This window comes from Typopeltis vanoorti, chromosome 3 (genome assembly GCF_054136105.1).
Source record: "Typopeltis vanoorti isolate ZY-2024b chromosome 3, IOZ_Tvanoo_1.0, whole genome shotgun sequence".
Lineage (NCBI taxonomy): Eukaryota > Metazoa > Arthropoda > Arachnida > Uropygi > Thelyphonidae > Typopeltis > Typopeltis vanoorti.
The window spans coordinates 149,443,569-149,470,550 of NC_143551.1; the positions used below are offsets into that span (position 1 = coordinate 149,443,569).

Genomic DNA, 26,982 nt, shown 5'->3' on the forward strand with positions numbered 1-26,982 from the left:
TGGAAGCAAGCCTGCATCCCACCTGTATCTGAAAAGGAAGACAAAAGTCAGCCATCTAACTATTATCCCATTGCTCTCACCTCAGTACTTTCAAAAGTTATGGAGAAGGTTATCAACAACCAGCTTCTTTATTACCTGGAGACTCAACAGTTAATTAGCAAACACCAATATGTATTCTGCCATTCTCATTCTACAGCTGACCCCTAGCTAATCTCACCCATCTTTAGACTCAGGCCATAGAAAGATTTAGAAAAACTCATGTTATTGGTCTTGATATTTCCAAGGCATTTGATCGTTTCTGGCACCGAGGCCTTCTGAACAAGCTGCTATTTTTATGGCCTCCCAGCTACCTCTCATCAGATTTTCCCATCAATGCTGGAGTGCCTCAGGATTCTGTGTTCTCACTCACACCCTTCCCTCTTTACATCAGTGATCTCCTTTCTCTGACATCAAATCCTATTCACAGTTTCATCAATGACATTACTCTTCATTCCTCTTCCTCATTCAATAAACCTTGAAGTATCCTAATATTAGATGCCCCAAGATCTCACATAATCAGTGAGTTGAACACTAACCTCCTCAACAGCCTGAAATGGGGTGAAGACAACTTAGTAAATTTCAATGCCAAAAAAACTTCAAGCCTGCTTTATTACCTGCAAGAAAAATCCTATCTCATCCTCTCTCATTTTTGATAATGTTCCAGTTTCTTTTCAAGATCAGTTTTCTCTTCTTTGGTTGACTGGGACACCCACTTTATCTTGGTACAAACATATTACTTACATAGCCTCTAAAGAGCTTGGTGTTCTTTTCCATTCTAAACATTACTTCTCTTCCTCTCAGTTCCTAATACTTTATAAGTCTCAGATCTGATCAACTTTGGAGTACTGCTCCCACATTTGTGGTGAGCACCCAAGACCTCATTAAGAATTTTTGATGATATTCAGAATAGAATAATCCACTTAATAGACTACCTTTCCCTTACAGACTCCCTTCAGTTACTTTATCATAGGTGCTCTGTTTCAGCACTGTGTCTTCTCTAGGTACTTTCATGGGCATTGCTTCTCTGAATTGGCTGCTACCATTCTTTCACTTTCTTCTAACCATATAAGAACTAGAGCAGTCACTGGCCAACCCCATACTGTCCAACTTCAAACACACTAAACTAATTTCTCATCAACTTCCTTCATTCCATCCCTCTGTTCTTTGGAACAATCTCCCCATACTGTTTTTCCCATTGAGTACTACCTCTCACTCTTTAAGAAACATATCGATAAGAAAAATTTTCTCCTTAATCACTTGCCCACACTGTTGGCAAGACCTATAACACCTTGTGTTATAGGTCCTGTGACCTTTCATCTGTGGAGGGTCAACATTAAAAATAAATAAAAAATACAAAAAAAAAAAACAACAAACAAACATGACAATGTTGAAATTAACCATGATGTCTATAGACATCTTGGTCAAAAATTCTGATGAATTTTTCACATAAGCTCATGTGACCTGTTCAGGAGCTTAAAAGATGAGCTAGGAATTTTGTTAGATGATTGGTAAAGGCATCTTTGCAGTTAATTAACTGTTGGTCTGGGAGGGACTCCCTTACAGATTTTTGATAGGCCATAGAAATGTGAGATTCTTCCAAAATGGATCTTCAGGTTTTTTGATGGCAACTTCATCCCATTGATTGGCTATTGGTAGGATTTTCAGTAAATCTTCTGGTAAATGATTTGATCTTGTAATTTTTTAGGCACTGTAGCATAATCATGTCCTTTGGTAAGTACTGAAGTTGAGGTAATTTCCAGATATGTTGCCAGGTTGATCTTGGTTAGTTTTGACTTTTAAGTAAATTGTCAGATTGTAGGAGAGACTGTCTTGATATGTCTAAAACTGTGTTGTGTTGATGTTTAAGATCGAGGATATTGTGTCTTGAAGAATGAAGAATTTTGCAAATGTCGAGAGCAAGATCATGTTTGATGACTCATAGTGGCTAGCATTAACATAAATATGATTAGCATCCAGTGATTTCATAGTTTCTTTAATTTAGTGAAGTTAGGAATTATCTTTGAGTCATGGCATTGTTTTAAAAAGGATAGCTTACTTTTGAATTTGTTGCAATCTTCTTGGTCATTTCTTCCCCATGAAGGATAATTAAATGAGTTTTTAATGGCACTTTTGACATGTTAAAGATTATTAGACATATATTCACAAGAATAAAGAATAATAAAAAGAAAAATAAAGAAAGAAAGAAAAAACTCATTTCTTGCGTGTGATAAGCTTCAGTTTTTATAGCATTGAAATTTACTAAGTTAAACTGTCTTCATCCCACTTGAGGATGGTGAGGAGATTGGTATTTAAGTCATTAATTACTGGAGATCTTGAGGCTTCAATTGTTTGAGTACTACATGATTTCTCAATTGAGGAAAAGGAATAAATTATATCACCCTTCTTCACATTTCCAAGACATCCAATTGCATAAACATAGAGGCTTGCTCAGACCACTTTCTTGTTTTCTGCTTTCCACCCTTTGCAACTGGTTGCCAACTTCCTCTCTACTACGCACTATGGTAGATGGCTTCTTCTCATTCGTTCTGAAGTAGGATCCTAATGCTCTGTACTCTCACCCATTCACTAGCTTGTGTATTTAAATGACCTTTTTCCACTACATCAAATCCTACTTACACTTTGCTAATGATAGTACACTCCATTACTTTCTTCATTTTTCATTTGACAAATGTTGTTGTGTACAGTCAGTTGAAGCTTCATGAACTTCCATAAGCAATATCTTAAACTCTGTTTCCTTGGTATTCTTCAGTATGGTGAGGATAACTTGATAAACCTTCTATACTATCAAACTACAGTTCTATCTTATTTCTCACAAGGAGGATCTCACTTCAATTCCCCTTACCTTTCTACCTAGTTTTCCTAACAAGATCAGATTCTTTCTCTTCTTGGCTGACTTACATGTGAGCTTCTCCCTACCACAAATACATCTTACTGCTAATGCTATTAGTATAAATTACAAATCCAACCAAACTTGGAGTATTTGTCACACATTTGGAGTGATGCAATGCACCAAAAAACTTACCTAATACACAACCAGATTAATTAATGATCCCTTTCTCACAGACACCTCCACATATTCAGTGATGTTTTCACTTTAATTCCTATTGCATAGACACCTCTCCATGTGGGATATTCCTGGTTGAGAGAACCTCACAGTGATAGTATTGACCCTTTTCATTCTTCTTTTTTCTGTATTTCTTGCATTTCTGAGTCTTTTATACTATCCTATTTTTCAAACCATCATCACTGAGAAACACTCTGCTGCTGTGTTTGCTTCACGACCCATGGACATCCAAATGGGCAAATCCCAGTATTTTCACACTGCTTCAGTAAGGTGGACTGTTCTGGATGCCAGGTCATGATCATTCAACTAGTGGACCTGCTCACAGAATCAATTGTGTTGCAGTAAGTCTCCTTCCCCATGGTCTAGGGTCAAGGCCTAAAGCATGCTGTGGTGCCAGTGTGGCACATGGGGAAGCCCTGTCATTCCACTTCTAAGCACAGTCTTGCTTGTCATATAGTGGGTGTCTGGTAGGTGAGGAGTTTTGGCACTGAATTCTCCCTTCCTATGAGAATGAGTATTTGAGGGGATTTGCTGTGAATTGAAGGATGAAAGAATAACAGTCATAAGAAAGAATTCTCATAAATGGGGATGGTATCCTTGTACAACCAGGAATATCTTCCTTACTGCCTATAACATCCCAAAGGATTTTGGGATGTTATAGGCAGTAAGGTCTAACAGTGCTGTTTTCATCATCGTTGAAAACAGGGTTCTTAATTGCCTTCTGTCAGACCAATGGGAAAATCAATACATACAATAATAATGGATAAGGCTGACTATGAGAGGAAGATAGGCTGCTTTTACAGGATACTTCCACCTATCAAGAAATTAGTTATAACCCTACAAAAACACAAATTAATTGATCTGAATTAACAACTTGATGAAGTTGTTAATTCAGATCAAAATATTTTAGATAAGTTACATGCTCATTTTGGAAGAAATCCTCGTTTATATGATTTCCCAAAAATTCACAAAGGAGGTTGTTTCATTAGCTGGTAAACACCAGCTAATGAAACAAGCTAATGATAAATTATATTCACAGATACCTTATGAATATAAATTGACATACTTTGTGCAGACAGACTGTTCTGGAAAAAAGAATTAATGAACATCAATATTATATTGAATACATGATATCTCAAAAGTCTGGTCTGGCACAACATAATATTGACACTAAACATAGTATCTGATGAGATGAAGCTCATCTTCTCCATAGAAGCAGTTTTAAATATCAACACCTTTTCAAAGAAAGTAGCAAAGCCCTTTTACATCGGCCAAATCTGAATCGGAATGATTCTCTTTCTCTCTCTCCTCCCTTCTCCCCCCCCCCCCCCCCCAAAAAAAATAAAAAGGTTGGGAAATTCTCATTTTATGTAAACATCAAAAATAGTTTTAATATTATTTATTAATATATTAATTTCTAGCATGCAGCAACCGTTTATGATTACATAAAATGAGAATTTCCCAAACTTTTTTGGGGGGGAAGAGAATTGTTCCAATTCGGATTTGGCTGATGTAAAAGGACTTTGCTACTTTCATTGAAAAGGTGCCCACACTTCGTAGAGCCGATCTTGGCTTTGTGCCAAGAATAATCAATTCATGCTGAAGGGGAGAAAGAAATAAAGGATGCATGAATTGGCCACCAACACGCGAAGTCACGTGCTTTATACATAAATTTTCCAACTGTTGTACAAGCAAAATAGTTACCACTTTAAGAACTAGAATTTTCATAAAAGAAAAGCTAATTTTCCAACGTACAATAATAAACACTCATCCCATGAAACGCGTTGATTACTCTAATATCAGAATGGATTCTCCTTTTGACACGCACAGAAGTGTTGAAGGGGGCTCACATCTGTGGGCATACAGTACCTTGTATTTCCGTTTCTTTGATTTGCTTGTTTCTATGCACTGATGATGTACTGTTACTTTCAGTAAGATATCTGTACTTTCATTTCATTAAAGTTAATTACTGTGGTTATCGTGTAATTTGTTGTTTGCCACAGGTACCTTTAAAGAATTAATACAGACTGTGTATTGTTCTGTATAATGTTCCACTTACTGTATATAATTTGTAGCATTTTGAAAAGCTTTTTTCTAGACACCTTCATATGCCTTTTCCATGTCAACGAAACTTAAATGTAGGGCGTTGTCATATTCTTGTGATTTCTCAGCTATTTGTCGTATAGTGAAAGTCTGATCTTGACAACCTTTATTTGGCCTGAACCCAACTTCTTCGTCTTCAGATTTCTTGCAAAACAGGCAGACCAGCCAGAAGGATACTTGCAATTTTCAGACATGATACACTTCCTTCATAGCCATAAATTCAAAACAGCCAATCAACCATGTTTCTCTTCCACTTTTCTTAGCCTCCTCTGAATAATGTTGTGCATAAATCTTACTTAGAACACTTAGTAGAGAATCTGTAATTCTCACATTCAGTTTTATTTTATGATTTTGGCAAAAAAACATTAAATAGATGGGAACTGTCAGAGCCCTGCTTCATCAGCTGGAATTTGACCTTCTGAATTATGTAGCCACTGGAAAAACATTTATACCTCTATATTTGAGCTTTTCCAGTTGAATATCATCTGCTCTGTTTGCCTTTCTCTGCTTTTTTTTTTTTTTTCTAAGATGGAAAGATGGAGAACATCTCAAGTATTGAGATGTTCTCCATCTTTCTTTATTTAAAGCTGCTTTCTCTACCTTTTTCTACCTACCCAAAGTATTGATATGTACTCCTGTTTGCATTCCTTTTGAATATTTTCTACTATTGTTCTGTCACAGCTTGTCTCATTTAATTCTCTCAAAGTAATTACTCCAAGTATCTAGAATATCTTTATATTGTGTTTAAGTCACCTTTATCATATTGATTCCTTTTGCAGTACTCCTTCCTCCATTTCTAAGCATTTTTTTTTTTTTTTTTTCAGTAACCTCCAGAGCATTTTGCCACTTTCCTGATATTTATCTTCTATATTCTTATCAAAGTTTAAAACGTTCTTAACATTATTCTTTTCAGTGTGATATTAATTTTTATGCTGCATAAAACTGAGTAATGATCACTTCCAGTTTCATATCCTCTGTATACCTTATATCCTGAACTAGCATGAAGACATTACTATCAACAATAACATAGTCAGTGAGATGACTGTTTTTTTTTTTTTTTAGAGATAGACGTTGAAATTTTTTTCACTTGGTTATACTATAAATTAAAGATGCCAAGAAATTATGTTCTTGGTTTCATCCTTTAACCAGGTGTAAGCAAACAAAGTTTGTGTGTGAAGTCACTTCATGACTGGGCCACTTGTAGAATAGCAAACAAATTAATCCGAACACAGATTTTAAAGAAAAATTTTAATTTTGCAAGAAAATAAGTACAAAAATGAAACTCCAACATTACCTAATAATTTATATGTGCTCCTCTGTTCCTAATAAGTTCATTAATTCACTTAAACTTTACCAACATAGAACGCATTTTTCTTATTTCTGCATCTTGAAACCATACTTTTATGATGGATTGTATTAAGTTATCTTTTGTATCACAATTTAATTTTCCCAAGTGTCTTTTTCACTATTGGCCCACAAATTTTCTATTGGATTAATGTCAGGAGAGTTACTTGGCATCATCCAATCACAACATCCAATTACTAAAGCAATTGGATGTTGTGATTTTGAGGAAATCTTTCACTTTTTTTTTTTTAAGTGTATCATGGAGCGAGATCCTGTTGGAAGATGGGTGAGTTCCTTGTCTTTCTGGATCTGTGGGACCTCTCTTTTCTCCAATATTATTAGTCACTTTTCATCATATTGTCAACAGGCACAAGTGATCCTGAACCATTATGTTTTAAACAACTCCAGAACATCTTTTTAGCTTGTTGTTTAGGAGCTTGTTGAAGGTGGGCAGGAGTCTTCTCAGCTGCTGATTTGCAAACATAGGGTACTCACTCTCTTTGGACAAAGAAATGGCTCTCATCTCAGAATATGACCTTCTTCCACTTCTCACTGGAGCCTCTTTTTCTGCATAGCCTTCATCAACAGGTTTGTCTGTGGGCAGTCATCCCTGCTTCCAGCAATCTTTGACAGACTGTCATGTCAGAAACATTAATCTCGCTAGCTGCCAAGTCTCTATTTAAGTCTACAACAGACATCTTGGATTCATTTTGCTTTTCCTAACTGGTAAATGATCTTGAGGTACCTATCTCCCTAAACCTTTTTAAAATCGCATTAACAGTACCCGAACCAACACTGCACTCATTGGCAATTTGTCTCCGAGTCAAAAGAATACATATTTTTGAATGCTTTCTTGGAGATGTAGCTAATTTTTTGGCTACACAAAATAAATAAAATACTTTTAAATAATGTAAACTAATTTACACTATTTAAAACATGCAGCACTCATCCAAAATAGTGAATGAAAACTAAAACTGAAAATATCATTGTGAACTAAAACAAAAACCAAACCAAAAACTTGATGAAAATTTGGCTTGTTCGGATTAATTTGTTTGCTACCGTATAGAGGCTAATGACTTCACATCAATTGCCTTAGTATCATGATGCAATGCACATATCCTTATAGACATGTATAATGCTATGCATTATACATATCTATGTCTTGTAATCTACCAGTAATTCATATAGTGGACTGAAGGATAATGGTACATTAAGAAAAACAGCTGATCTATATGCCTTGCTTTCCTTGGTCCTCACATGGCTTTGAATACAATACAGGTAAACATCCAGATGGAGGCCTTCATATCCAATAGAACAGCTGCTGTATCTGGGAGATCACCTGGTTAGAATATCAGATTTCTTAAGTGCCTGAAGGGAGGTTTTTAAAATTGATATAAATATGCACTTTTGCTAGCATTTCAATTTTGTTGTGTCCCATTTTATGTTTATTATTCTATCTAGTGAAATTCTGCTTATCTATGTTCAACTATTATCTATGCATGAGATTTATCCCAAGTTACAAATATTTAAGCTATTTCTCCCCTTAGTAGTGTCCCTAATATTTATATTATTCTGCGCCTTTTGGGACATTTAATTTGAGATATAAAATACAAAAACAAGGAGCAATTACTAAAATATGTCTGAATGTGAAACAATATTGCAGTCGTGACACTTTATCTCGTTTTTTAACATTAATTTCCCGTGTGATTAGGTTCGTATGTTTTTCAAGTGGTGCATTGGGCAGCAATTTCAGACAACTGTTTTATCAATGAACAAACATTTATTATACTCATTAGTATGGTACAATTCAATTTCTAATATAATTCAATTCAATACTAAGAAGACATTTACAAATTAACATTAGTTTATCATAAGTAATTTAGCTATGATCCTATATGGGTATTACGATCATGCCACCATAACAAATTCAACACATACAATCATATGTATAATCCCAGATCTAATTAACACCTTAGTTAACCCTATATTAGTCTGAATATACGCTATATGCTGTAGCACATGGACATATGATCAACTCACTCTACTTAACTATCTAAAACTATGTAGATTAAATTATCCTTTCACTGTGTTAACACATAACTTTGACATTTAAAACTTTCCTATACGTTACAATACACATGCATAAATCTCAGGACACATAATTACTTATATAATATTAATATTAACAAGCATACTTTCATTATAATCAGTCATGCACTAAAGTCCTAGTATAACTTTCCTTAGTCTCTTCAACAGTTCAGTAATAGAATAATGATTACAATCACAGACAATTTTCAGTTAACATGAGATTTTTACAGTATACCTTTTTCTCTTGAGTTTTCTATATTGGCCTCTACCTTTTTCCAATTGAACTATCCTGGTATGATCTCTCCTATAATCGGTCACTCCTAAGTTCTTTTGGCATTAAACTGTGCTTATGCGATCTATTCTTTTTGTACTTGAATTAAGGACACACTTTGAATCATCTATACAATGGCTGTGAAACTCATCACATGGACACTGACTTCTTTACAGATTTCCTTTTCACTGGACGATGAAACGCATAGATAATACCTTCTTTCCTTTGGCTAAATGGCATTCCTCATTTCTTACCATAGGAAATACGGAATCGAAATCCCGCTCACTTTTGTTTCCTTGTTGTGACGATGGAGATAACTCCAATCTAGCCACTCAGGAAAACCATGTGAAACCTATACGAAAACTTTTCGTGAAGAAACTCTCCGGGAAAAAGCCTCTTTGTGTGTGTGTGTGGGGGGGGGTTCTAACCCTTTTATACCTTGATCTCTAACGGCACCTTCTTTAATTTCTTTTCTCAGCCCCTTACTTGATTCGACTTCACCAACCAATTAGGGTAGCGTTTTTCTGCCAAACATCCTTTGGTCGGCGAGCCTGTGACGATGTCTAAAATCCGGGAATTGACCCTGAGTGATAGTCTATTTTTTTTATTTTTGCTAGCCTCTAAATTAATCCCCCCTTTCAAATTTTTAAGAATTTACTTAATATTTTAATCTCTAGCCTCTCACAAACAATTTGACTAATCCTTTCTGTCTTACTTAGCTAAATTTTTTTTTTATATCACAACACTAATATATTCCTTCTTTTTTTTTAGTTAGTTCAACAAACACCTTTTTTTTTTTTTTGTTATATATTTTACTTGCATGCAAGAATATTTTCTTTCTTTAAATAATTTGTGTATTAGCTTTTATACAGGAGTTTTATTTTAATTTTTTTAATAATTTTTTAATAATTTGTGTATTAGCTTTTATACAGGGATTTTATTTTCTCTTCATGTTACATTACGAAGAGAAAGACTGGGAATTCTACATTCTTAAGATATCAGGGTGTAACAATATCCAATAGAACAGCTGCTGTATCTGAGAGATCACCTGGTTAGAATATCAGATTTCTTAAGTGCCTGAAGGGAGGTTCTTAAAATTGATATAAATATGCACTTTTGCTAGCATTTCAATTTAATGTAATTTAATGCAAGCTCTATTTGCAAGCAGCAAAGTAGTATGGATGGTACATTCTGCCTGGATCTAATTAAATATTTTGGCATCTTGAAAGACAGCATCAAACCCTATTAGACACTATTTCTCTCTCTCTCTCTATGTGTGTGTGTGTGTGTGTGTGTTTGAAAGAGCTGCTGGTAGATGGAAGCATGGCTCCAGGAATCTGCTCCCCCACTTGCCATGAGCAAGTTATCAGAGACAAGTAAATTTTCAGCCTGGTTGCATTCAAAATGTATTGCCTTATTTTCTTTGCATAATTTACACTTTTTTTTTTTCAATTTTAAAACATCTCATTCACTATCAAGTTATTTGATCATGGACAGCCTCCAATGAATGTAATAAAAAAAAAAGTTTTATTTTCAACCAAGAGATAGTATCTTATGTAAATAATTCACTACGTTAATTCCTTCATTATTATTATTATTTTGGGCAACTCCAAGGAGTCGACAGACTCATCGAGGGAGGCCCTAACATCATGTCAAGAACAACTATTCGACATTCACACACAGTATCTATCATACCTCGCCTTGAACTCATTCACAGTCATAGCACCCACAATAGACTCTGGCAGCTTATTCCACTCATTCACCACTCTCCAAGTAAAATACCTAGCTCTAACACCCCTGCTAACCACATTCTTGCCCAGCTTCCATGTATGGCCCCTAGTCCTCCCACCACCAGTCCTATTCTCAAAAATATCTTCTGAATTAATCTTATAGAAACCCTTCAGTAATTTGAATGTCTCAATCATATCACCCCTTTTCTGCCTATCAACCAATTTTTGCAACCCACAAATCTTCAACCTGTTCTCATAAGGTTCATTCCACAGACCTGCTATCATCTTGGTCACTCGTCTCTGGATCCTCTCCACCTCTTCCCCATCAAGAAGAAACCCTGGCACCCATATCTGGGCACAGTAGTCTGGATGGGGTCTTATTAGGACTCGATACAGAGAAACAATAACTTGTTTGTCTCTGCTTGTTAAAGTATTTTTCAGAAGCCAAGTGATTCGATGAGCTGATTTAGCCACTTTTGCGGATGTGCCCCCCCCCCCCCTAAACTTCAACTCCCTATCCACCAACACTCCCAAATCCCTGGCCTCATCAATCTCCTGGAGTATGGTTCCACCAATGTGATATACTGCTGCTAATCTTTTCACCCCAAAATGCATAACCTTACACTTTGCCACATTAAATTGACATCCAGTTTCCTTAGCCCAGTTCTCCAAGCTATCCAAATCATCTTGCAAAATTTTGATATCATGTGCACTCACAATTGTTCTACCCAACTTTGCATCATCAGCAAACAAGTGAACACTTCCTCTCAGATCCTTTCCTATATCGTTAATGAACAAATTGAAAAGTAGTGGTCCAAGAACAGAACCCTGCGGCACACCACTAGTCACAAGCCGTCTTTTGGACTCAACTCCTGAATAAACCACTCTCTGGTATCTCTCCTGCGACCCTCCTATCCATCTCACCAACCCCCTATATCCATCCCCATCTGCTCCAGTTTATTGATTAGAGTTCCATGTGGTATCCTGTCAAAGGCCTTGTCAAGGTCCGGTAGAATCACTGTAAACCCATTACCCTTATCCAGTTCAGCCGTCACCGTGTTATAAAACGTGAGCAAACTACTGAGGCATGATCTACCCTTCACAAAACCATGTTGTCCCCCTTACAGTATCCCATTTTCATCTATCCAATCCTGTATTCTTCTCTTGACCAATTTCTCCAAGACCTTGACAATGATTCCTGATATGCTAATCGGTCTGTAATTTACAACAGCAGTCTTGGAACCTCCTTTATGCAGTGGAACTATTTTCCCCTCTTTCCACCCCTCGGGACTAACCCAGACCCGAGAATCAAATTAAACAAAATGGTCACGGGTACTTACAATTCTTTAGCCGCTTCACCATCCAATCCCACAGATGTATTGACATTGAGGTTATGCAATAGACTACTCACCTCCACTTCATTAACCACAATTCCTGTATTGGTTCATTCATTTCTGCAATGTCACCACCTGGATGATATATTCTTGCAAAGTGCTCGCTCAGTAATTCAACTATATTAACTGATTCGGTTACCTCCCTACCATCGGCATTCTTTAAAATCATTCTGGTATATACATTTTTTCTTTTACTTGCAACACATGAAAAAAATGTTTGGGATTCTCTTTAGCCTGCACATGGCCAATGTTCTTTCATAATCCTTTTTTGTTTTCTTACCACACTCGTTACCCTTCTGGCCTGCGCTTTATACAGTTCATGTGCCTGCCAGTCAGCCATTGCTTCATGCAAACACTTCTTAACCACCTCCCATGTGCTATCAACATCCAGCTCTTGCAGTTTCACATGCCATGGCAGTGAACCAATCAAACTCCTAAGCTTGTCATATTTACCAGCCCGATAATTCCACATGTACCTTGTCTTAATTGTAAATTCCACACCTTTAGCCACCTTCCAAGTCAAGACCCTATGATCACTCTCACCAATTGGTGGCAACGTGGTCATATTCGTTACAGCCAAATTCTCTGATGCAGTTACTAGGTCAAGCACTCTCTGATCCCTAGTATTTTCCATTACATGCTGTCGCAAATAGTTATCCCTTAATAACCGCATAAAATCCAATTCCTTCCTCCCATGTGTCTTCTCCTCCTTCCAATCAGTGTTATCATAGTTGAAATCATCCATAATAATTACTCTCCTTCCACTCATTTCTTTTATTTGCTTATGCATACTATCTCCACAATCTATTCCATCACCTGGTCTATAGCAGCACCCAACTGTATATTTTGTTCTGCTAGTTTCAATCTCACACCAAATAGCCTCAAATGTCCTCTTTTCTCTATCCTGCAGTTCCACTTCTATTCTCCTTTCTGTTGCTCATCAGCTATCATCAATAACACTCCTCCCCGCATTTTATTCTCCCTGTCACTCCTGAACACACCATACCCCTCACATTCAATCCCACTAGCTGTGTCATCTTTTGTCAGCCATGTTTCACTAATGCCAATAACCTGTGGTCTGGAAGTGCCAACCAAGGCCAAAAATTCTTCCTTCTTGTTCCTAATACTTCCTAATAGTATACATGAATTGCAGAAGCCTATTTGTCCCATCCCTATTTAGTTGCCTTATACTAACTATCCCATTCTGATTCGTGGTCTTTCCTACTCGCTTGGGCATATTACACACATTCACACACTCAACTCTCTCCCTAAAGTCTGCATATCTACTCCCCCCCCCACACACACACTTAATAACTCTAGTTTCCCTAATTCTGCACATTCACTTCCACTACATTCGACAACACCTTTTCAAGTCTCCTTACACCAAATCCATTCAAATGTAAATCATCCATTTTATATAAATCCTTTCGCCCATCGAACTCATTCCACATATCCACAAATTCCACCACTCATACTGCATAATTCACGCATAAAGTCATTAGCAATTATGGCCTTCCTATAATCTTCACTGTCATACTGCAGCAACAAACTCTCCATCCTAACTCTCTCACTCTTCTCTTTTGCTACCTCAAGCAATTCCTTCACATCCTCACTCATAGTCATTGTGTTTCCTTTCAAATCATTTGTACTTTCAACCACTTTCGATTCTTTCACCCGCTGCTTTTGCATTCTAATTGACTTGCTTACATTCTTAACTTTCGCACCAGTTGGTACGATTTTGTCAAACTTTCAACTAACACACCTCTTACTAAGGAATCTACATACAAGACTTGCTCTTTCATCTTGTTTACACTCACTATCATACCCTTATTTTTTCTATCATATTTTTGCCGATTATTAATCGGTATGCTTGGTAAACATTTTTGCCAACGCTCCAGGTGCCAATTTGCCCTATGTATCGCTCCGCGTAATAGAGCGATCTCACTCAATGCATTAGTGTCATCATTTTTATTCTCCGATGATTCATTCAATCGTTCTGTATGTTTACCTTCATTCTCACTTTCAACGCCACTCTCACAGCTATCAGGTACTACCTCGCAGATATCACCATTCATACCTTGCATATCTAGATTCTCACTTTCATATCTCATACTCGCATATCTAGATTCTCACTTTCAACAACAATATCACTCACACGACCTGAAGCATTCTTTAAATCCTCACATTCTTTACACTTTTTGCACACATTCACTCCACTATCGTTGTTTAACTAGACTCCAACTGCTCTCCTCAATGCATACATTTCGCAAACGGTATGAATCAAATCCTTTAAGTTAAAATTTTTAGACAAATATGGCGACCTGGACGCCATCTTTGTATTCCTCTTTATGGGAACCATGTGCACAGATAATCGTATATATCAATTTACTATTAAAATACTCAAAAAACAAACAAAAATCACCTAGACATGCTAAAATACTAAAAGTAAACAATACTATGTAAATACCAAATTCACCAATTATTACTCAAAATATCACTTATCTGTTCAGGAGCTATCCACAAACACTACGCACCATATAGCCCTCTAGTGGCTGAATTATGGTTTGTTCCTCCGTAAAGTTAGTTTAAATGGAGATGCTCTCAAAGATACCTCGCTGCTGTTTTTGAAATGTGAAGTCATTATTATCTACGACAACAGGTAGCACTATTTATCTCTCACCCTGTTATAAACTAAAACCTACCCTGTGTCCATAGATTAATTTTGAAATAAATGAAAAGTATTCTCAAACATTTTGTTTTGCATAACTTGCAAGTCATTACCATTCTTATAAAAAAAAATTACATTTCATTAAAAAAAATTAATTTAACAATACCAATTTTCTTTTGTTTCACAGCATTTCTTGTTTCTTCACTGAGATTCTGCACCTGTACTTAATTTTAACCAAATAATGATCTGAATTACAGCAAGCTTTCCTATATGATCAAATTATGTTAATGAAAATTCTGTATTACTAAAGATTCTGTATTACTTCTAAGGAACCAAAACAGTACTCTCTCCCTGGACTTGAATTACAATATGAGTAATTTAACATTGTACATAAAGGTATATTATTGGTAGAAGGGAGTCATCTTGTGATTCTTTAAAAAATTTCCTTAAACTTTGGATCTTTTTGTGTAAGATGAATTTCATGCATCCTTAATACTTGATACCATTCTTTTATCTATAAGCACATGATCAATCTGAATAAATGTTGTACCATCTGGGGATATCCATGTTCTGTTATGGATGTCTATGTAGCATTAGCTAATACAAAATAATTTGGTTGGCCAAGTCCCAAATTAGTATTATTTCCAGGTCTACATGGACTCACTCATTGTGGTTGTCAAACCCTGTTTCCTAATTATTTAGTTTTCTAATTAGATACAACTGGTATTGAACTCTGTTGTATAACTAATAGAGATTATGTAAAATATTATATTTTATTGATTATTCAATAAACTTTTATAGAGCAAATTATGTTAATGAAAATGCTGTATTACTAAGATTAATACACTTCTAAGGAACCAAAACAGTACTCTCCCTGGACTTGAATTAGAATATGAGTAATTTAACATTGTACATAAAGGTATATTATTAGTGAAGGGGAGCCATCTTGTGATCCTTTAAAAAATTTCCTTAAAATTTGGGTCTTTTTGTGTAAGATAAATTTCACACAATACTTTTATTTTTTATTGATTATTCAATAAACTTTTATAGAGCAAATTATGTTAATGAAAATTCTGTATTACTAAAGATTAATACACTTCTAAGGAACCAAAACAGTACTCTCCCTGGACTTGAATTAGAATATGAGTAATTTAACATTGTACATAAAGGTATATAGTTTTCTTGTATCCTCCAATATTTATGTACTGTTAGCAGTTAGAATGACTTTCCAGTCAACACTGGCTTTATTTGAGGCTTGCTAAGCACATTTTGTAAACAATGTGGATAATGTTGCATCATTCAATGTAGTCATTTATTACTCAAGCATGACATTCATTTTGACCGAGCTCTATAGAGCAGCTTTTAGCTTTTTTTAAAATCCATATATGGACATTGAATATTCCTGGACTGATTTTAGCTGTCAGAAAATGCCTCTTCATTATTGCTGAAACCTGAATTCTGTGGTGAATTCAGATTTCAGTGTTGGAATGTCCTTCTTGGTTCTATGGTTCGCCATCTTGTTGTAATGTTGTTCTTAATAAAATCAATTAATTGCTGATTGATTACTAATCAAAATGTAGGGAAATTTATATTTATACTGCGCTACCCTATATTTAGATTAGTCTATGTAAAATAGTAGAATAAATTTTCAATTAACTTAGCAATCTCCTTATTCATACAGGCCGAATTTAATATTTTTCAGTTAGGGCTCCCGCAAGGTTCGAACTTTTTATGAACGATGCAATGAAAAAGAATTAGGCACACACAATATTGAAATCAACAAAACAAAACATTTAATACAAGGTTATATGACAAATACATCAATTTAACTCCAAAAATAAGATAATACAATTAACTTAGTTCTTCAGGTCAAAACATTCATATTAAATTAGATTTTAAATCTTCAGATACAAAATTCACAGTTTTCTCAATCACAAAGATTGTTCACGATGATCAATACTACAGAATTTCTTGCTAAATAAATTTGCTGGTATCGCTCAGTTACACTCTATATTTAATACTTAGCAAGCACTTATAACATTATTAACTGTGGCAGTTATTGCTTCAAGGGGAATTAATTTCAACTTCTAACTTCGGCTAAATTCAGTGAAACACCACAGTAAATGCTAGGAAATTTGAGACGGAACTATCACTTAAACCTTCACACTGAAATAAAATAGGACTGTTCTTACCAGGATTAATCCTTAGCACATCGGATTCAATGTGAGCACATTTCAACTTATATTCACTTGTTACTCCGATGGAACACTATTCAAAAGAATTCTTCAAGGAGATAACTGAATTATTATTTATCGCGCTACACAATTCTTAATGGGCTTACTATAGGGCAGAATAATTATTCCATGTTTACTACTGTATAACAAATTGAGCTTTGTACAATCCTTCTTTAAAGCGATATAGGAATACGTTGTAATTCTAAAACTTGTGGATTTATTCTGAATCTTCTATTAATCTGCCGGTCTTTCAGTTATCTCATCATGGCACTAAATTCCTATTACTGCCACCGCTGACTTTACTCTCAGCTATCTATAAGTTTTCTCCTCGTCTCTGTACACTTCTGAATGCTACTCCCTTGAATTTCTTGCCCTTCAGTGTCCTTGTTTACTTTTACCTCTCGCTTATATGCCTTCCTTCTTCCCGCCTAAAAAAAACTTGTTCACTCCGTCCAACTCATTAATTTCTCTTCTCCCAATTATCGAAGCGGACGCTCTATGCTCGCATGTTCTATTTTATTTCTATCTCCATGGCAACAATCAAAACAGAACGTAAATATAAGCATTAACGTTACATAAGGTTATACCTTTACACTGAGTAATGAAAAATAATAATAAAAATATCATAGTTACTTAATTTTCTCTTTCATTTCATTTACAAATAATATTAATAAAATATATGTTACAGTTTATATAAGCCATATAAAAGTTACATACATAGAGTTCCTTATAATATTATTGAAGGAATAAAGTAATAAGATAAATGTTATTTACTACAGAGTCCTTTCAATAGTATAATATACATTAAAATTATATAATTAAATAACAGCTGATAAAATTCAAGGATAATACATGAATAATAAATCTTAAGCAAGGGACTAATAAACAATATTTAAACAAGTCTTGCTTAGTATATGGTAGATTATGTTAAATGTGAATGAAGAATAAAAACATACAAAACAATTTCATTCACAGTTTAATATCAGCAATAATGAAGAGGCATTTTCTGATAAATCTTAATCTCATCTGAACAGGTAAAGACAGTAAATATCTTTTTTCCTTAATTGGAGATAAAAAGTTTAGATTTCAACATTGTTTCTTTTAAAATATCAACTTTTAGAATGGAAAGACCATATACCACTCAATTCAGGAAGTAAAGGTGGATGGGGCCTAAAGGGATGCTGCAGTTTCTATATACTAATGTCAGAAGTATCAGGAACAAGAAGGAGGAGTTTTTGACATTGGTTAGTGCAACCTCGCCAGAAATTATAGGCATTAGTGAAACTTGGCTAACAACAGATGGTGTAGTTAAAGGGATAGAATGTGAAGCATTCAGTATTTTCAGGGAAGATAGAGAAGATAGGATGGGGGAAAGGGTACTGCTGATGATAGCAGATGAATTGCAGCCAAAAAAAAAAAAAAAATAGGAGATGGGTTGGAAGGGTAGCTGTTCATTGCAGCAGTCTGGTGCAAGATTAATGCCAGTAAGACAAAATACAGTTGTTTGTTGCTGTAGGCCAGGGAGTTCCGTGGATGATCTGAAACACATGCATCGACAAATGAGTACAGATTCAAGTGATTATTATTATTTGACACCTCCAGGGAGTCCAAAGACTCATCGAAGGAGGGCACCTGCTCTACAACTCTGTCCCCACCACTCAATCCAACTGACTGCAACTATACCAACACCATCTACTGCCGACCACCACTAGTATTTCCACAGACAATCACAAGCATCCATGCCCACGTTGGGATTCGAACCTGCTGCCTTTTGGCTGGAGAGCAGATACGCTAACCACTCAGTCAGCCAGGCTGGCATTATTATGGGGGGACTTCAACTATGGAGATGTAGACTGGAAGGAAGAAACAGCACATGCCAGGAAGGAGCTGGAATTTATACACTTACTTAGAGATAATTACTTTAGGCAACATGTGATGAACAGGAGTAGGGATGGGAGAGTATTGGACATAGTCATAGGATCAGAAGAGCTATTCGTAACCAAGGTGACCACATTGTCTCCAATTTGTAAAAGTGATCATGTGGTCTTGACTTGGGAGATTGTACAACATGAGGAATATTCTGTCAAGAAGGGGTATATGTGGAACTACAAGGTAAATGATTATGACAAGCTTAGGAAGAAGCTTAAATCTGTGCTATAGCATAAAGCCCTGCAGGATAAGGATGTTAGTAGTGCATCTAGAGTTTTGAGTCATCTATAGGAACAATATTAAATTGTATACTTAAGGTGAGGAGGGTTAATAAGGTAGGAGTTAGATGGATGAGTAATATCGTTAAGCACGGGCTGCAGAAGAAGAAGAAAATTCTGTGGATGGTATATAAAGAGAAAGGTGACCAGCAAACTCACTATAGTACAAAGCAGGAAAGTAACCAGTATGTCAAGGAAGCAAAATCAGATTATGAGAAGAATCCAGCTGAGCAGATCAAAGGAAATCCCAGAGTTCTTTTGTTATGTGGTAAGTAAGAGGAAGAATGACTATGGAAGATTAACCTTAATGAGTGATGATGGTCACGGGGTGGCAGAAGCAGATAAAATAGTCAAGTTACTGAGTGATCACTTTGCAAGGATATATCATTTTAGTGAGATTACTGCTTTAACATATGTGACAGACACTAATGTGGGAACAGAGGTGTATGAATTGGAGGTTTTTGGGATATTGCAGAATCTCGATGTAAATACAGTTGTAGGATTAAATGCGATATCAGCTAGGGATGTGCGAGGAAATTGGCAATGCTTCTAACTAGGCTCTTTAATTTAAGTTTCAGCTCTGGTAGAGTTTTAAGGGAGTGGAAAGCGGGCGAAATAATTTCCTTGCATATGGGAGGTTCTAAGATTGCAGTAGTAAATTATAGTATAGAACCAATCAGTATCTCAGGCATGGTGGTAAAAGTACTGGAAAAATTGTTCAGAAAGAGATTCAGTAATGGGTGGATAAGAATATGATGCTGTATGAGAGGCAACATGGCTTTTTAAAGGGTCTGTCATGCCTTAATAATTTACTACCTTGTCTTTACTGAGGTCATAAATTGTGTAAATATTATAAAACTACACGATTTATTATATTTACTATACTTTATTATATTGCTATGCTAATTGTAAACCCATTCAGATATCTGACACAAAGAGTAACACAGAATTGTTCATAAAAATATTAAATAATATAAATATTCAAATTGTGCACTTATGCATGTTTATCAAAATGATATTGTAAAGATAGCCTAGTATTGAAGTAGTTCTACCTTAAGTAAAAAAGATTAAAGAGGATTATATATCTGGGACTTGAAAGTGAACAATAGCACTGAAGATCATTCGAGCAAGGAAGTTTCCCGCCTTCATTGAAGCTCAAGACCGCTGACTTCAGAGTGATGCAGGATATTTTGGGTCTCCGACCTTGAATCACTGAACTCCCGAAAACCATATATAGGGGGCTTAAGAACAAGGTCTCTCTCTGTTGTTGTCATCTAGCTGCAGTCCGCAGGCCCATTTGGACTCATTGGTATGCAACCCATGGAGAAATGGGGAGCCCTGGAGAAGTGAAAGTTTCTGCAACTTATAGCAAGTAAGGGAACTTAGATTGAAATTAAAATGCTAGCATAGCAAAAATTAGAAGTAGTGTCAGACAGAAATGTATAGTATGAGAACCTCCCCTCACTGTAAATGGGAAATTAAATCATGTTAGATAGTAATTGAAATTCATGCTAAGATTAAGTAAGAAGATGTGTGAAAAGCGTACAATAGTGTAGAATTACTTTGAATGTGTTTTGTTTGCTTAATAGAGACTATCGTTTGATCTTTGTACAATGCACTACCTCGCAAAAACTTTGAACCTGTATGCTTAGAATTTGAGGAATTGCCACGACTGTTAATTAAGCCAATTAGATTTAGCTATATCCTACGGGTGTTATAACATTTCTCCGATGCTTTATGTGAAGAACTGAGGTAGTGCAGTCATTAATCAAATAAATTTTCATGATTTCTTTTAGCGTAGGAGATAGTTATCTGTGCCGGTGAATTGGCCTAGTTCACAGTCTTATTCACCAGCAGCGTCACTGTTTGTAGGAATCTTAAAGTTTAAGTGATACTAAGAAAAAAATTAAGGCATTAAAACTGCCACACACAATAAGAAGAAAATAAATTACTAAAGGCACAGACAGTAAATATTACAGACGACCGACAAAAATATTACAGTTGGATAAAGGAAATGGCTATATGATGATGATTCTGTTGGATTTTGCAAAGGCAGAACTCTTATGTAACTTAGAACAAATGGGGATGTATATGACACTGGTTAAGTGGATGAGAGGGTGGTTGCTGGAGAGAGATCCAAAAATGATATATGGAGGGGTAGAATTAAGGTGAATGGTGTGCTACAAGGTTTAGTGCTGGAACCATTGATGTTTAATTTGTGCATAAATGATATAGGAAATAACCTGAAAGTAAATATTCAGTTGTTTGCTGATGATGCAAAATTAGATAGAGTAATAGTTAATGAGGGTGTGGTGAGACCTTGTAGGAGGATTTAAATAGGCATCAATATGGGTAAAAGATAATGAGTGTCAGTTTAATGTGTAGAAATGTAAAGTTATGCATTTTGGGATAAATAGACTACAGAACCGTGTATACCACATTGATGGCACTGTACTTCAGGAAATAGATGAAGCTAGAGATTTAAGAGTGGTAGTAGACAGAGTTTAAGTTTAGAGGACATATTATTGAGCTTGCTAAAGTAGGTCATAAGAATACTTGGCTATTGAAGAACACACTAACATGTGGAGATAAGGAAGTTGTTATTCCACTTTAGCATATTATGTCTGTTAATTGCATGTTTTATTTTATTTTAATTTCCCCCTCCCTCTGGTGTGGGTTGCTTGTGTGGGATGAAAATCTCTGTTTCTTTTGTGTTAAAATTCTGCACTTTGTATGAGAGACTGGCTAACTTGCCTTCCGTTGTAAACATCCTTATAAAGATTCCTTGCATCTGAACCCAACTCTTTCTAAATGGACAAATTGTTCTCATGAATGCACTGCAGAGGGGAACATCCATCCTATATCTGGGCAAGATCGATTTAAATTTATTACTGTTTTTGGAATTTTCATGTTGAACTTTGTCTTTTGTATTTTTAAGTTAGTTTTAAATAATATTTTTAGGAATATGTGAATATTTGAATAATTTACTGTAAATGTGAGAAACTTCTGAAAAGTGAATTGGTTATAAATGTTAATTTTGTGTGTGTGTGAGAGAGAGTGCAAGCATGCATTCATTCATTCCATTTCTTATTAAATATAAAATGTGTATAATGTAGGGGGAAAGCAAGTAGGTGTCAATCCCAAGATCAATAACATGCAACCAGGCTATGAAGCTGCCAAGTATGAACTTATTCTAGTCTCTGATAGTGGCATCAGAAGTAAGTAAAATTTATTTCTTAACTGGATCATTTAGTACTGAAATATTCCCAGATTTTGTGAGTTTGGTGAATTATAGATATTTGATTAAATAGTTATAATATAGCATTATATCCAATTGAGAAGGGATTTGTGGTTTCTAGACTCCCTTCGAGGAGATTATACTTCTCAAAGTATATTCTGTCATAATTTTGATGGATTCCTGTTGTTGAATTGATAGTATATTTGGTAGATAATAATATAGCAAGATGATTAAAAAATTCTCAAATTCACCTTAAGAAAATCATATCATATTGACCTCTCTCTCTCTCCAGGAAGAATCTCTATATGCCACTGATAATTTATTCTTATGTACATTGTGAACTAACTGAATTGTGACTCTAGTGTGGTTTATTAAATATTAAGACACCGAAGCCATTATATTATACTATAAGGAATGTCAAAAACAAGGGCATAACCAAGATGAACAATGATGTAGTTATTTGAACAGACCAAAAGAATAAATAAGGAATATGTCTATAAATAATAATATAATAGTATTCATTTTAAGGCATATGATTCCATTGACACTAACAAGGAAAACCTGATATCAAAGTAATATTTCTGTGCAAAATTGTATCTGTTGATACTAATTGTCTGGGTAATGTAACAGATACGAAATTTGTCACTGTTACAGTCTCTGTGGAACAAAGATGCACATACGTATGCTTTGAATAGTGGCACAGGCTAGTGATCTCTTTCATTAAAAATTTAGATTTCAAGAATAAAATATCATAATTATCTTTACAACTCACAGATCCTTTAATCAGTTTTAATGTAGTTTCACTCTTCACAAATATTCTTCTAGCTGGTACGATAGAATTACTTTGCAATGATTTCTCCTCTGACATTGTAAAATTATTTGAATTTGTCATAAATTCTGGCTTAGTATCCTCCCATACCTGTTTATCCTTATTCCTGTTTATAAAATTGTAATTATTTAAATTTATTTCTTTGAATTCTAATAGTTATAAATAGTTATCCTCCTGTAGTTGACTGTGTATGTATATATATATATATATATATATATATATATATATATTGTCATGCTTTTATAATTTAAGTGTTTTTATTGTGTTTATCTCTTTCAACTGTATTGACAATGATGAAATGTAGCCAAAAATTCTAGATATTAAATAATTTTTTTCCTAACTTAAGTGTCATCGTTACTCTGTAATTTAATTTTAAAATCCCAGTTCATCTTTACGATTAATTCACTGTTATTTACAAACTCATGACTTATGAGTTTGATTATTAGGTATGTGTGTGGTATGTTCTGTCATATGTGGATCGTTGATTGCTCATTTATTATACTGATGTAGTTCTGTCTGCAGAGAAGAGGTAGGACTTGTGAAGTATACAAATATCAAAACATAGTTTTCATTCAGTGTTCCTGGTGCTATTAAATATTTGACATATGGGACTGATTTATCCTCACTTTTATAAAATAATATAACAAATATGTAAAGTATATATGTACAAAAATAAAGCAAAAAAAAAAGCTATCTTAATTATGCGTATGTTTTAATATCAAGTTGATAATTCTAGATAAAAAAGAACAATTTTTGGAGTATGAAGCTACATAAGCTGATAATGCAATAGTCACTTGTTGGTGTTCCTCCTTTTGAGCCATAAATGCAGTCCTCTCCTTGCTCCATTTCGTACATGATCCCATAATGCATAGCATATATCCTTACAGACATTTATAATTCTATGCATTATATGTGTTTGTAAGGATATGTATAATGGGAAGGGTCACTACCCAGATCGGTAAGGATGTGTTTTGCATTATGGGATACTAAGGCAAGTGATGTGAATAATTATCCTCTATATACGAGTTGCCTAGTTGTGAAGTTACTTCATGCACAAACTTTGTTTGTTTATACTTGGATAAAGGATTCAACCAAGAATATAATTTTTTGGCATTTTAATAAATGAACTTTAGTTATTCATACCCCTAGCATTCACAACACATTCTAACAATGCATTTTCCATCCTCCATGTAAAAAAATCTGTTCTTCACTCCTCTTTTCTTGCAACCTTATATAACTTCCAAGAATGGCACCTTGTTTTATCCTTCATGCCTTCCACTCCATATAATTCCTTTTGTATTAATACAGTAAAATTCCATCATCACTAATGTAAACATTACTGTCATGTCATCGGAGTTCTTCATATTTAAAATCTGCAATATAAATCCCCAACATTCCAAAGGCTAAATTGTTAATAATGGACCTAATACTTTCTTTCATATGCCTAACTTCTTATATTCTGCAACAGATCTTACAATCTACTCCCTGCCATTCTTCCACTGTTTGTATGAGATGTTAAAGAGAACATATATCGAAGTGATTATTTACCTGTGATTTGCAATATATCCTCAGAGGAACCATGTTCTTTCACATGGACATCCAAATGGAAAATTGACCAGGCCGACTGGAATACATTTTCTCGTCTTGAAAAATTTAATGCTGAAGCATTCATCCAGACACTTTTCAGCAAAGCATTATGTAAGAGATGTATTATCCAGCTGACACCAACTGAAATTTAAAATCTTCATCTCGGTGGTTTCCATGCTATTCATAGCCATGATAGAACATTGAGTACCAAGCAGCCAAGGGGGAGTGGGGGGGCATAGACTATATTTCACTGATATGCTACATCTGCTCCATGACTTTTACACATAGTTAGGCCAAAGCATGTTATGTTATGTTAGATGTCATTGGCAGAAACAGTCATGGATCCAGTTTACATCATCTGTCAATCATGTAGAAGAGCAAAAGTTGTGTGGGATAAAATCTAAAAAATGAAGAGCAGATGTAGAACACGCCATTTGTTTACTCCAGAATATAATGATGTGTAGTTACTGAGCAATTGTAAACACTTTAGGAGAAAGATTTATCAGAATCTCAGCAACAGTTTCACATCCTGAATTTTTTTATACTAAAAGAATAACAAGAGAAACGGTGGTTTAACTTTTCTACAAATGGGCTAGAGCTTTGCAGTTGGCTGTTTGTTTATGGAAGAACTGAAAACGAACACCTTTAATCCTTCATGCTAGTGCTCTGGGGCCAAATGTCATCCATCGTGAGATAATAAAAATCTCCCACCATCATTTATGGATCTCATTCTTCTGTATGATAGAATACTTTTTTTGAGGAGGAGGTAATTACCTTCCCAAAACAGGAAAAGATCAAACCATTACAGACCTATCACTAACCAGTTCTAAGATATTGGAGAAAATGGTTAATGCAAGACCTCTGTGGTATTTAGAAAGCAACGATCTTTTCTACAATACCCAAAGCATAGCTTTTGTTGACACTGATCAATATTAGACCATTTGATCCATCAAAAAACATCAGTAAGAAATACATTCTTGAATGTGATCATCTTGTTTCACTTTTCTTTGACATGCAAAAAAACTTATAAAAACAACCTGAAGATGTGGTATATTAAAACAGGCAGTTCTTAACCTTTTAGTAGTCGCAGCTGCCTAAAATATTTTCGTGGTCCCTAGTTAGTAGTAACATAACAATAATTAAACTTTTTTTAAAAAATAGTGGTTTTACTTATTGATTATAATGACAAAAAAATCAGAAAACAGAAATCAACTTTAATTAAATATTATTGTAAAAACTTGACTGTATTTATATTTAGGAAATCAAATAATGCTCTTTTTTGCTCATTTTATAAAGGGGTAAATTTTAAGAAATAATAAATCAGTATTACAGCACTGAAAGTTTTGAAAAGTAGTTACACTCAATAGTACTTAACAATGTTTAGTTCTGTGCATTTGTACTAGTATTGTTTATAACTTCAGAGAATCATTTCTATCACATACTCACACATCCAGCAGGCAGATGTCACGACTGGCAGTGTTGCCATCAGCAAAGAGTCAACTTGTGGTGCCACCACAAAAGAAACTACTGCATTAAATTACATAATACTGATACAAAATGATACAAGTTCGAAACAAATTAAAATAAAGAGCAAAAACTTTAATTATTTTAAGAGATTTCACAATTTTAAAAACTAGAAACGTTCTATAAATTTTCCTGGGCCCCAGTTAAGAATCACTGTATTAAAACATCTATGATTTCAACTCTTGGGGACTTCTTCCTGTTCTTATTAAAAACTATCAATCTTCTGAGTGGGCCACATCTCCAAGAAGAGGGTGTTTCCTGAGGCTCTGTCTCAAGTGTGATCCTCTGCTATCGGAGTAAATTCAGACATTGAAAATCTTCCTCCCCAATTTTTTGTCACTCTCATGTTACAAGAATGACAAAAAATTGTAAAAAAAAAACTTCAACAAGCAATTGATTGTATCTGTTTCATAAGGCTGTTAGTAATGGTTTCAGCTTTACAGCAGAAAAAGTATCTGTGTACACTTCTGCCAAAAATGAAATCTTTATCCATACTCAGAGTTAAGGATAGAACAAACTGTTATCCCAGTAGCATGAGATGCCAAGTTCTTAAGACTCATTTTTGACGAGAAGCTTTCTTTCCTTGCACATATTCGTCTGTAAAATCTCTCATGATGTGTAATTATGTAACTTATCATGTT

General features: G+C 34.9%; 1 protein-coding gene across 1 annotated transcript in view; it reads left to right on the forward strand.

Annotated features, from left to right (window-relative positions):
* GlcT (ceramide glucosyltransferase) overlaps nucleotides 1-26,982 on the forward strand; it is a 157,372-nt gene that overhangs the window by 75,550 nt on the left and 54,840 nt on the right. The window contains exon 4 of the mRNA XM_090416124.1: nucleotides 22,280-22,381. Within this exon, the coding sequence (XP_090272250.1) occupies nucleotides 22,280-22,381 (102 nt within the window). The remainder of the gene's footprint in view (nucleotides 1-22,279; nucleotides 22,382-26,982) is intronic.